The sequence below is a fragment of the Elephas maximus genome, chromosome 1, assembly GCF_024166365.1.
Source record: "Elephas maximus indicus isolate mEleMax1 chromosome 1, mEleMax1 primary haplotype, whole genome shotgun sequence".
Classification (NCBI taxonomy): domain Eukaryota; kingdom Metazoa; phylum Chordata; class Mammalia; order Proboscidea; family Elephantidae; genus Elephas; species Elephas maximus.
The window spans coordinates 223940031-223953663 of NC_064819.1; the positions used below are offsets into that span (position 1 = coordinate 223940031).

General features: G+C 39.6%; 1 protein-coding gene across 15 annotated transcripts in view; it reads right to left on the reverse strand.

Moving 5' to 3' along the window:
* SYNE1 (spectrin repeat containing nuclear envelope protein 1) overlaps positions 1 to 13633 on the reverse strand; it is a 558323-nt gene that overhangs the window by 271796 nt on the left and 272894 nt on the right. For 13 of the 15 annotated variants that reach the window (XM_049903893.1, XM_049903918.1, XM_049903910.1 and 10 more), the window contains 5 exons: positions 9297 to 9433; positions 8672 to 8849; positions 4937 to 5119; positions 1657 to 1800; positions 1170 to 1325 (listed from right to left, as the gene is read on the reverse strand). The exons of 1 other annotated variant lie outside the window; for it this stretch is intronic. In XM_049903893.1, coding sequence (XP_049759850.1) covers positions 1170 to 1325; positions 1657 to 1800; positions 4937 to 5119; positions 8672 to 8849; positions 9297 to 9433 — 798 coding nt within the window. The remainder of the gene's footprint in view (positions 1 to 1169; positions 1326 to 1656; positions 1801 to 4936; positions 5120 to 8671; positions 8850 to 9296; positions 9434 to 13633) is intronic. One more of the 15 variants, XM_049903931.1, reaches the window with a different exon arrangement.

Below are 13633 nucleotides of genomic sequence, written 5' to 3' on the forward strand. Positions count from 1 at the left end.
TATCTATTAATTTGTGGTATCTAAGTACCCTGGCATAGAAAGTTGTCCCTAATTCATTCTAATTTTAGGTATGTGCTAGATTTTCTAAAGATAAAAAAAGGTAATTTATTCACAGAATAGGAGCCCTGGTGGTGCGGTGATTAAGCACGTAGCTGCTAATTGAAAGGTCAGCAATTCAGACCCACCAGCTGCTCTGCCCAAGAAAGATGTGGCAGTCTGCTTGCATAAAGATTACAGCCTTGGAAACCCAGTGGGGCAGTTCTATTGACTCAGCAGCAGTGGGGTTTTATTCAAAGAATAAACATGGATGAAAATATAGACTATTTACTGCAAGGCCTATACTGTGACTCTTTCAATGGTATTTTTTTAAGACCTGAATTAGCAGACCAGAAATGAGTCCACACTAAAATAGTGAGGCCAAATTAAAGAAAAGGATGAATTGAAGTAGGTTCCTTACATTCTAAAATTTGAAATGCCAAAGTGAATTGTAGGGAACAGATATTACAAGCTACATAAAACTCAAAATAGGTCTATACTTATAAAATTCAAGATGGGTCTTCATTACAAATGAAGTCAGAGTGGGATCCCATTTACTTTTTTTTCAAAGCGATTTGCAAAGAGATTCAGTTGTATGAATGACTGCCAACTTTGAGCACTGCTCTAGGATCTGCTCTGAAACCCTAAACCATGACTACTACATCATGATTATAAGGACTGTAAACAAACTAAAAACTGTATCATCCCAAGTTATTATATTTAGTCCACTAAAATTTAAACAGCTTTGAATTCATGTTTTTCTATAGTAATTTATTTCTGAGATTCTGTAGAATAACAGCTCTGAATTTTGTCTTATGTTTCTGCTTTGCATCTTTAGGATAAAAGCTCTGTGGCACATATCATCTGGGTATTAAAATAATTACTCTGTGCGATAATAGAGATCTGAAGTCTCTACAGTCTTTGAAACCTTCCTCACTCTCTTCAGACCTCTCAGTTAAGATGATGCAACACAAGTGGCTAACTCGGATCACAAGGCTGGGGAACAGCATGCATACATACGCCTTATACTTGGCCTGAAGACACCACACCAGACACCCCATGCAACCCAACAGCGCGATTCCAGATTGGTGACATCGGTACCACATTCGTACACAGCACGTGGCAGGCGTTACCTTTGTTACATTGCTTAGAGCTAGATACTGAGAAGACAGCTGCGACACTCTGTGCAGAAAGCTCTTGCTGGCAGCTTGTCCTTCCCACAGCTGCTGAGCTTTCTCTTTTAGCCTGTGGAGCTGAGACTCGTAGCAGTTTATTTCCTCAAGGACAGACTGAAAAGCACAAGCAAGTTACTATTAAGGTGCTGGAGAAAAGCACATGGCGGACAAAGCTGTGGCCCATAGAACATGAAAATAAACACTGGCAAGCAATGGGTATACCCTGAGGCTTTCCTATTTCCAAGCTACACACAGTATAGCACTACAGGAAGGAAGCAAATCATAACAAGGAAAGACATAAAACAGAATCTGTCGGAATAGGGAGAGGATACACCCTACCTCAAGATGGCATGTCTAACTCAAGGAGCTCAGCAAGACTCTAAAAACAGGGTATACAGAGGCTAGAGATAAAGGTGTGGTCAGATGGGGCCAAGGGTCTTATCACCTGGAGCTTCTGCTGTTCTCTCCTCTTTGCTGGCAGATCATAGAGCCGACTGCTGCTTTCCAGCACCATCTTCTCTGTTTTACTCAGCCAGTCCTGCACAGGCTCAGCACTGACTTCAAAGTCCTTCATTTGGATCTTGAGGTTCTACAAGGTTTTAGATACTGTTAGGGATCTTGGGACCAAATACGTTCTAAAGGCATGTCCAATGTCCTTCCCTTGGCATTCAAAGCCTTCTACAATCTGACCCCCATGCTCCCTTCCCTTGCTTCACTGTTTCCAATGTCTAGAACATTCCACCCTTCACCTTGGCACCTGTATAATTTTTGAATACCCTTTAAGAACTTTTTGTGGATCTTTTTATTGTTGTTAGTTAATTAACCTTTCTCTAACCATGCAGTCCACCTCAGAGATCATAGCCCCTTCTCAATTTGTATCACGCTTGCTGTTTATTCTAGTTGTTATATACTTTTTCATAGATTGGGTTGGATTGTGAATTTCCATCTGATGCATGATCCCTTATCTCCACAACTGCATTACAAGGCCCATGATGGCAGGACTGTGTCTTACACTCCTGGGATGCACGTGGTACCTGGTAGGAATATTGTTAAATGTTAGTCAATATTTTGCTGATTTTGATTAGTGAGGAGGCAAGAAGCAGCAGACGGTTTATGTTTACTGCCTTTTTAATAAACAATTTGTTTATTCTGATTTATAATAAGAAAAGAAATACCAAATAGTGTTATGCGCTTATTGTATAAGAATGCTGTTAATAGTTTCACAGATGCTTCTCAGGTATTACTAGCTGTGAAATGTATTTGATAAAGTTTTATATGGCACCATTTCACTTTAGCATTGGTGTCTACATCCACCATATATTACTTTAAAAAAGCTAGACTGAGGTAAATTTGAATTTGTTATTTATTAATCAACCCTGTAGGTAGTATAGGGTCGCTATGAGTTGGAGTCGACTTGATGGCAATAGGTTTTTTGGGGGGGGGCGGGGAGGTAGTATTGTCAAAAAGTGAGTCCATAAAGGTTAGCTGAAAACTCAAAGTAGCAAGGACTTGGGGAGCCCATGGAAGAATGGCTCCAGGCTCCGCCTGTAGCCCATCCAGGATACCTACAAAGTGGAGGATAATCACATGTGCCATACTCACCTCTTAGGGTGTGGGTTAGCTATGTGAATGATTTGGAGAGATAAAAGTGCTTCACAAATGTAAGATACCATGGTGAATTTTACTAACATTTAAGCTTCATGCGGACAAGAATTTTGTTCTATTTTATTCTCTGCTATAGCCCCAGAGCCTAGAACAGTTCCGGCAAATGGAAGGTGCTCAACAAATATTTGTTGAATAAGTAAATAAATTCATAAATTCAAGGTGCTTTCAATTTCTTGTTCCTGGAATCTCATGTAGTCACTACAAAGGGAAAACTGGGGAACCATGATCAAGAGTTTAGGTTCTACAAGGTATGGGACCGAGGAACAGAGCATGAGGGGCTCCATCAGAGGTCAAATCCAAAAAGTTGGGTTCCTTGTCTGAGCAAGGGCCTGGGTACCAGGAATTAAAACAGAGTGAAGTCAACCAGCTCCTAAAGCTACTCATTTACTTCCTGTCTACAAGGGTGTACAGGCCTCCCATTGAATGATCATTCCCCATGCTTTCCTAATTATTTCTCCCACGGCTTCAACAATTATCTACAAACCCTCAAAGCCCCACATTTATAGAAACAGCATTTATACAACACTCTAAGCCAGATGAGGAACCCTGGAAGGGTCAAGATAGCACCTTAGCACACAAGACATTTCATATCTGGCCCTAATCCCCATCTCCAGTCTTTGTTACTGTTCCTGCAAAATCTCACGCTGGTGTCCAAGTTGCCAAAGTCCCCCTAGTCAGCACTCATAAATCTCTGGCCCTGAACATTCAATTCCTTCTACCTAGAATGCAGCCCAGACTTGACAAACTCGAAGAGGGTTTTGTCTCCAAATTTAGGTAAATTACACCTCTCTAGAAATCTTCCTTGACTTACCTATATTACATTGCAACCATTTCTTTTTATGACTGTCTCCCCCCCTAGAATGTGAACTCCGTGACAAGAGGAAAAAGATTTAATCCTCTGTATTCCCATCACAGTGCCTGGCACCTAATAGTCATTCAAGAAATGCAGAAGGAAGGGAGGGAGGGAAGGAAGGAGGAAAGGAGAGGAGGAAGGGTAGAAGGAAGGAAGATATACATCAAGGAAAAGAGCTAACCCTGTCATGAGGAGAAAGGCAAATTAAGAAAACAAGAAATTCCTGACCTACTCACCTACCTGGACTTGTCTTGAACTAGAGAGTCTTGCAATCGATGGTAGATGTGCTATTCTCAACAACTGATGCCCCAGAGCTCAGGCCATGTGGCACCAATGACCCCTGTGTGGCTGAGGGCAAATTTCTAGGCATGGCACAATGGGTACCTGTCTCTATGAAGTGGAGGACGCCCACCATGAAAGAATAGCCACCATTGCAAAGGACAACTATAATGGTCCTAAGTTAGGAAAGAATTAAGGAATTATACATTTTCTTTTTTGTGTGCGTAGTATTAATTCTCTATTATTATTTCTTCCATCCTGCACTTACTGGGGTCATAATCAAATTAAAGACCTATTATGGAAGGAAGTGTTTTTTAAAAAGGAAAAATCCTCCCGATGTCTCTAACATTTTCTTTACATAAAGAGTTGGAACACAAAATTGATGATCTCAGAAGAAAAAAATAATTGCATTGTGCCAGTAATTATATAACAATGATGAGAAATTCAGTTGCTTCCAGATAAAATGAAATGTGTATAAGCACTGGCTCTGTACATAATTCACTCTGAAAAACCTATTACTTGATATTTGCATTAGGTATAAGGTACCTCTCATCCATAGCACTTTGCAGCCATATATAGCTATGTCTGTTCATTTTCCTAGAACAATTTCCAAAATGGAGGCATTTTAAATGAAGGGTTAGGTGATAGGTTTCAATGTAAAACAGACTGGTCCTATTGCAGTGGGGTGTGGGCAATTCTGTGACAAGAGCCCCTGCCAGGCAGAAGCAATTTCATTCCCCACGTCGGGCTCAGACTTCCAACCTTGAGCTATTTATCCTGCAGTCAGCCAGTTATCCACTATAAACGCAGAGGGATGGCCAGAGTCATTGACAAGGGCACTTAGGAAAACTGAAACTCTGGTTTAACTAAAAACAGAAACGATGGGAACAACAACACAGGGCATGTCCATGTGGCTGGCTATAGATACCTCTAGGACAGATTCCTTTTGGTGGAGATTTGAATGAAAATTCTTCCAGTCTTCTTTTGCCGTCTCAAGTTTGGCCTGGATACCTTTAGCTTTCTCTTTGGTCAACAGAGTACTCAAGAGTTCTCCTTTAGATAACACCATGTTTAGTTTGTGCTGCCCATTCTCACTTTCTGACAAAAACTCCTATAAAGAAAAAATACAATTGACATAATAAAATGCTCTATGCTCAAAAATAAAAAAGTAAAGTGTTCTATACTCTAAAATACATCTATTCTTTTTTCCTATTTAATTTTCAGTAAAATCAAAGAAAGGAGATACCCTATTTTTATTGTATGTATTAAATGACTCAGATCTTCCTCTAACAGCCAAGTTGCAAGTTATTTCATTTATTCATTTTAACGCTGACTTGTCCCCAAAAAAGTTATGAGCTATTGCATAAAATCTTAACAATGAGATAAAAATAAACAGGAGAGGAAATGAGGGCCAAGGGAGAATGAGAGTTGTAAAACAAAATACACACTGGCTAAGATTAATTTAAAAAATAAATGCCTTACGATTCTGTACAATTGCTGGATCTGGGTTGTGACATTGGCTACGAGCATTCTAGCTGCCTAAGCAAAAAGGTAAACACAGCGAAGAACATGGCTCACAGGGCCCATAGAATAAAAACCAAACTATCTGCTCAGCAGAAGCACAACAATCCCTAGAAAGAGACAAGGGGTGAATTTTCCTGAAAAGTCTTCCAAAAGGGAATAGTTCATTCAAATAAATAAATAAATAAACAACAACAGAGGTTGTCTTTGTGAAGGGCAAGGCAATGACATAATGCCAAAGTGTAATTCAGTAAAGCATAGCCACAGCGTGTACTTTCTCAGCATTTGCTTAGATCCAAGGATACGATCTCCTTCCAGAAAAATGCTGGGTTCTTGATCTTACAGTAAATTCCATTAAATATTTTCAAGTCCTTGAGAAGAAATGAAAAGCACAAACTAAATTTTATTTATTCTGGCAAGATACAGAAGACTAGATATTCTATGTTGTCTATTTAGATCAAAGGCACTTCACCAAGACATTTGTCTTAACAGACTGCCAACCCTGTTCATGGAGGCATGTGGGGAGAGGGGAGGGTCAGAGTAAGGTCCCAAGGCTGCTGTCCTCAAAAGTAATTTTGGATTCCTTCCACACAGACAGAGGTGATTGAGGCTCCAATGTTCTACCCCCTACTCTGGAGCAAAACTGGAAGAATTTTAAATGGAACACATTTTCAAAACAAGAGTTATCTTTTTTTTAACCTGGAACTAAGTTATTCAAAGCTATGAACTAAAAAATGTGGGTGTTGAGGGTGGTGTGTGAAATGTTACCACAAAGATGAAGAAAAAATTAGGAAAAAAAAAACACCCATAAAATCTGCCTGCTACTTTTCATAGCAGCTCTGTGACCTTACTAAGACTCCTTTACTTTAACTGTAGGATAGGAACAATAATTTTATGTACCTACTACAGCTATCGTGAAAATTAAGGGAGGAAATTCACTGATAGTGCTCAGGCACAATGTTTGTCACCTAGAAAGGGCTTTTATTATTTCCATATCCCTATCATACATATGACCTCTACCCAAAACCCAGTGCCATCGAGTCGATTCCAATTCATAGCAACTCTATAGGACAGAGTAGAACTGCCCCATAGAGTTTCCAAGGAGCACCTGGTGGATCTGAACTGCTGACCCTTTGGTTAGCAGCCATAGCACTTAACCACTACGCCACCAGGGTTTCCATATGACCTCTAAAAAAAAAAAAAATAATTTTTTTTTATGACCCCTAGAAAACAAAAACCCTCACAGCTGGACCAATAAGCAATATCATGATAAACAGAGAAAAGATTGAAGTTGTCAAGGATTTCATTTTACTTGGATTCACAATCAACACTCATGAAAGCAGCAGTCAAGAAATCAAATGAAGCATTGCATTGGGCAAATCTGCTGCAAAAGACCTCTTTAAAGTGTTAAAAAGCTAAGATGTCACCTTGAAGACTAAAGTGCACCTGACTCAAGCCATGATGTTTTCAATCACCTCACATGCATGCAAAAGCTGGACAGTGAATAAGGAAGACCGAGTAAGAACTGATGCCTTCGAATTGTGGTGTTGGGGAAGAATACTGAACATACCATGGACTGCCAAAAGAACGAACAAATCTGTCTCGGAAGAAGTACAGCCAGAACGCTCTTTGGAAGCAAGGATGGCGAGACTATGTCTCACGTACCTTGGAGATATTATCAGGAGGGATCAGTCTCTGGAGAAGGACATCATGCTTGGTAAAGTAGAGGTTGAGTGAAAAAGAGGGAGACCCTCAATGAGGTGGATTGACACAGTGGCTGCAAAAATGGGATCATGCGTAGCAACGATTGCGTGGATGGTGCAGGATCGGGCAGTGTTTTGTTCTGTTGTACATAGGGTCCCTATCAGTTGGAACCGACACAATGGCACCTAACAACAACATTGTACATACAGAACTCTGGTGGTGCAGTGGTTAAGAGCTTAGCTGCTAACCAAGAGGTCAGCAGTTCAAATCCACTGGCTCTCCTTACAAACCCTATGGGGTGGCTCTACTCTGTCCTATAGAGCTGCTATGAGTCAGAATCGACACGATAGCAATGGGTTTTTGGATCACACATAAAGAAGCCCTGGTGGTCCAATGGTTAAGCACTAGGTTGCTAACAGAAAGGCTGGCAGTTCAAACCCACACAGCGGATCCATAGGAGAAACACTTGGATATCTGCTCCCATAAAGATTATAGCCAAGAAAACCATATAGGGTATTTCTACTCTACCACATGGGGTCACTATGATTTGAAAATTGACTCGATGGCACTTAACAACAACAACAACCTTATACAAACAGGTTCCTGGGGAGCGTAAAATGTTAACGTGCTTGGCTGCTAACCAAAAGGTTGCAAATTCCAGTTCATCCAGAGGCGACTCAGAAGAAAAGCCATTTGATCTACTTACAAAAAATCAGCCACTGAAAACCCTATGAAGCACAGTTCTACTCGGATACAGACGGGGCCGCCACGTGTCAGAACTAACTCTACGGCAGCTGGTGACCGTTCATAAAATCATCGTGCATTTATGTGAATATACTAGCTTCTCCTTGTGTACACAAGTAATTATTTCAAGCAGATCTGTATTTGAAATTTGAGTTGCTGAGGCAGAACTTGGAGCCCTCGTGGTGTAACGGTTAAGCGATCGGCTGCTAACCAAAAGGTCAGCAGTTGGAACCCACCAGCAGCTCCTTGGGAGAAAAGTCCTAGTGATCTGCTCCTGTAAAGATTACCGCCTAGGAAATCCTATGTGGCAATTCTACTGTCATATGGGGTCACTATGAGTTGGAATCAACGTGACGGCACACAACAACAACAAAGCAAAACTTAAGGAGTCCTGATGGTGCAATGGTTAAGTACTTGGGTGCTAATTGAAAGGTTGGCAGTTCAAACCCACCCAGGGGCTCTGAGAGAGAAAGACCTGGCGATTTGATCCTGTAAAGATCACAGCCTAGAAAGCTTACAGGGCAGTTCTACTCTGTCACACGGGGTCACAATGAGTTGAAAATTGACTCAACTGCACCTAACAACAACAAAAAGAAGCAAAACTTGAGTATGCAATGGACCTATAAAAAGATCTAGAGGTACCTTTCTAATTCAATTCAGTATAGTTATTATAATTAATTAATAACATTCTTACCTGTATTTTTTGAAGGCTTGTTGAAACTTCATTAATATTTTGAGGTATATCAAAACATTTGGCTGTCGTGATTTTCGCATTTACCAGCCACTGCTGGAAGTCCCTGAAGGCTTTTCGAAATCTTTGCTGTAAAATCTGTTCTTTATTCTGGCAGCCCTTGGATGCTTGCAAACAAAGACTAAATCCATGATTTGAAGAATTTAATGGAAGAAGAAAATGATAAAGTAGATTAAAATAATGTTTGCTAGGATCAGCTGTTCTCAGAACACATACTCATCTTATTTAGTAATATATTTAATAATTAATACATTTACACTAGTGTTAAAATCACACCATCAGATAAATAAATCTCTAGCTGTTCATTTAAGGTCCCTGGGTGGCTCAAATGGTTTGTACTTGACTATTAACCTAAAGGTTGGTAGATGGAATGTGCCCAGCAGCACCACGGAAGAAAGGCCTGACAAACTGCTTCTGTAAAGATTACAGCCACAAAAACCCCATAGAGCTGTTCTATTCTGTAACACATGGGGTCACCACGAATTGGAATTGACATGATGGCAATGGGTTTGGTTTTGGTAGTTGACTATTTTATAAAATAATTTGAACATGTACGGGTTGTGCTTACCAGTTATATTCTTTAATCAAGGCAGAAACTTTTTCACTGTATGTACTTAGGTCTCTGGAAAATCGACAAAGTTCATTCAGCTGAGACTTGAGGTCTTCAGTCTTTGGCTCTGCTTTTTCTAGAGCATCCAGGATCTCCTAGTAAGGAGTTAACAAGACAGAGGAGCAAGCCTTTAAAATGTGGAGTTTACATATCTTCATACTATTGATGCATAAATTATATTATAAGTTATTAGTGAGGGAGCAACCAGCACAGTAGAATCAGTAAAGAAATGTGGCCTACTTCCAGGATTCCTCATGGCAAGTAATATGACTGGGCTGACTTGCACCATTTTCTAGCAATGGGTAGGCAACCCAGCATCAAATGACGTCAAGTAATCAAATGATCAAATGCTCAAATGACTTGAAGTGGGCCAGGAGAAAATAGCATAAATTGTTTAAAAAGAGGCTAAGTAGGCCATGGAGAGACATGTATCTGGTTTAAAGCTAAAGGGAAATAATTTCAAAGAAAAGCAATACTTATTTCAGATTTAAAAAAAAAAGAAAAGGCTATTGATTTCATGCAGTACATAGAGTTAACTTTCCCATTAAGAATTTCTTGTAATCTATGGGTCTAACTTAATTAGTAATTCATTCATTTCATTGTTTCCTTCATACGGTCATCAAACTTTTGTTAAATGTCTGTTATGTGCCAAGCAGGAGTCCCTGGGTATTGCAAATTGCTAAGCACTTGACTAGTGGCCGAAAGGTTGGTGGTTCAGATCTATCCTAGAGTACCTTGGAAGAACTCCCTGGCGATCTGCTTCCCACAGGTCTCAGCTTTGAAAGCCCTGTGGGGCAGTTCTACTTTGCACACAAGGGGTTGCCATGAGTCGGAATCAACTCGATGGCAACTAACAATAGCAATGTGCCAAGCAGTTTGCTAGATTCTGGAACCCCAACATGAGTAAAGGTATGACTCTTGTACTTGAAGAGCTTACAATTTAACAGATGAGAAAAAAAAAAAAAATGAGAGAAACGTGAATATTCATAGCGCAGAGTATACTTAATCCAAAACAAAGTCTTGGAACTTGACAAATACTGCTCTGGAATCAAGGCCACTGAGTTACATACCGGGGGGGCTTTGCAATCCAAGCTTCTCTTCATAGGCTTGTCTCAAGGAGCAAATACAGTCATGAATGTCAAATACTTAGCACAATTACCTAGTACAATGCAAGTGCCTAATTAGAAAAATCAGCAGAGAAACGAATCTCAAATATTTAAATGGGACTGTGTGGACAACGATATTCCCAAGGTAAAATAATAATAATTAAAGAGAAGGGGCAAAAGACGAGTAAGTACTCAAACAGATGTTGGTCTTTCTATCATTACTCCTGGGGATACGTATCCAGGCATGGCCCAGATTTGTGCAAAAACCACATCTCTCAACAAACCAAGTCTGCGTTGCATTCCTCATCTGAGTAAGTGGCACCACTGTCCTCCCCCTGATTTAAATCAGAAAACTAAGCATCATCTGGGCCTCTCCCATTTCCCTCCTCGCTCCATGCAAGAGACAACCGGGCCAGTCTATTCTGTTGCTTGGATGGCTCGTTGCTTCATTTCCCTCCTCTCAGGGTGCTAATGCTTACCACTTCCATTGACACCTTCATGATTTCTTTCTGGGATGGTGCCATCTCCTCCTAAAGTGACTCCCATTCTCTGGTTTCACCTCCCCTGTTTCCCCATTCCTCAGCAATCCTGCAACTCCATGTTCTTTAACCACCTCATGTATCAGGTTCATTTGTAATCATACCTCAAGACTCAGCTCAGGTAACAAACAACTTTTGTAAGGATTCGCTGCTCTCTTTCCCACCTCTTAGGAACTTCTCATCTGAGGGCCACTTGTCTGGGTCTTGATTACAGTATTCATCAAAAAAGAGCTATCTCATTGGTTTTGTACTGGTTTGCTTTTCCATATAGACTGTGATCTTGAGAGCAGGCACAGGGTTCTCTTGGGTGTTTAATTCTTTGCTTTAGCTTAGTGTCTAGGCTAAAAGAGTCTAAAACATTTTATTTACAAAAGTAATAAATAATGAGGACGCTTCCCTGTGAAACGCCAAACACTATATTAGCAACCAATATTTATAGCATGGAGGCCTGGTGGCATAGTGGTTAAGAGCTTGGCTGCTAACCAAAAAGTCAGCAGCTGGAATCCCCCAGCTGCTCCTTGGAAACCCTATGGGGTTGTCCTACTCTGTCCTATAGGGTCACTATGAGTTGGAATTGACTTGACCACAACAGGTTGGGTTGTTTATTTTATACCATATTGAATCCTTTACTTAAGGGAAAACATTGTAAGAACTAAGGAAATTATCACATAAAATAAATAAATAAAAATACAGAGATTCAAATCAGCCACTTATAAATTGGTTGGTATTAAAAATGACAACCTTTTGATCAAAACTTTACATTTCAAAAATCCTATGACTTCATCATAAATTAAAGCATTTCAGTGGAGTCTTTCATTACATAATCATCAGGCCACTATTTCTGCTTCAGCTAAATCCTAGAATGCGTTTTGTTTTTCTAAGAGGTTATAAGGCTGAAGCAAACTGCTATATTTCCAACACTAATACCCCAATCGATATTAAGATAAATGGATATTGCCAACACAATGAACACAATTTTTTGCAACATGATTTTACATAGTTTATAGGTGATCATTCATGTTTTAAGGGATTCTTGAGTACTGTTATTTAACTGCAGAAAAGAAAAAAACAAATATTTGTAAAGGTCTGTTACTATTATGATGGTTAACAATGACAAAGCCTTCCTAACAGTAAAACAATGGTCTGAGAACCTTAGCAAATTTATTATTTTGTAAATATTTTCCTATGCATTCATTGTAATTGAAGTATTATCCCTGTTTTTTGGAAAAAATGCCATCATTAGAAATAAGAGAAAATCTGAATATGAGAGATAACATGGTATTGTCTTCAAAAGATGGGCTCTGGGGTCAGATCTGGAACAGGCCATAAGCAGTGGGCTGTCACCTTAGAGCTGTTAGTACAACTGAAGGTCCGTATTTATTGCTGGATTGTCATGTGTGGTTTTTGTAAGCATCACCTATTACTTTTACTAACAGTAACAATGCAAAAAACACAGTTCTGAATAGTAGTGTAATACAGATAGAACCAAATAATTTTTTTTTAATTATTTTTCCCACTAAAGGAAGGGAAACCAAAAGGAACTAAAATAGCACAACTGATATTTTTTTTTTTTTTGAATCTCAGAGTGAGTAACACTGACCACATGAAATGATTACTGACTTCCTTGTCCCTGTTTTACAGAACTGATTTTTACTCTTCCTTCTGGAACTTTAAACCTAAACGATAGGAAAAGCATCAGAAACAAACAAACAAACGAACAAACAAACTGGAAAGGCTATAAATAAGATAGCAGAAAAAATGACTATAACCATTTTGCGGAGGGCGGTATTTGTTTTGTATTCAATACTGAGTTTGAAACGAGACAATGCTGGAGATAATACATGACTTTCTGACTGGCTGGAGCTGTAGCTGTTTTGAAACGAATGTAACATAAATAGAAACAGAGAAGTTTACTAAACTTCCTTTTAAGGACATTCACGATTCAGAGCACTATAAAACTGTAAATATTAAAAATGGCTTTCAAAGATGCTACTGAACCGTGAGGGGACGAAAGAGAAGTTCAGGCTTCTGGTCTTTTACGCTTCTCTTTCCAGCATTCTGAGAGAACTGCCGTTAAGCTGGGGGAAGGAAAAACAAAACAAAACAAAACCAGCCCGGGAAGGCAACCAGCGAGTGTGACGTAGGACTCCTGTTAAGGGGATAATTCAAGTTCGGCTGTCAAATCCACACATAGGAAAGGTAAGCAGGGTGAAAAGTATTAGCTGTGCTTCAGGAGATTAGCCAAACGTGTCTTTCAAAGCCACAAATCCAATCATTTAATAGCTGGAAATAGTTAACTGGCAAGAAGGCAGCTGACTCCTCAGCTCTGTGTGTCCCCGCCCAGGGGCCATGGCTCAGACTGCGCGGCTGAGTGCAGTGTAAAGACTCTCATACCAGAAGGACGAAAGGAAAATGTCTCCACCGGTAACTGTTGCCTCAGGAAAATAATAACTCCTTCTCCCCCATATCTTTATCTTTTCCAAAGTTTGATTTATGAGGAAACGGATCAGACTTTGCAAATTTAATTAGACAAATACTTATTTCCTCCAAGTCTGAATGCTGCTTGCTTTTAGTTACCAAGGAATTTTTTTTTTTTCTTTTTGAGCAATAATGAGATCAAATAATTTTTTTTAGCATAACCTTATATAGA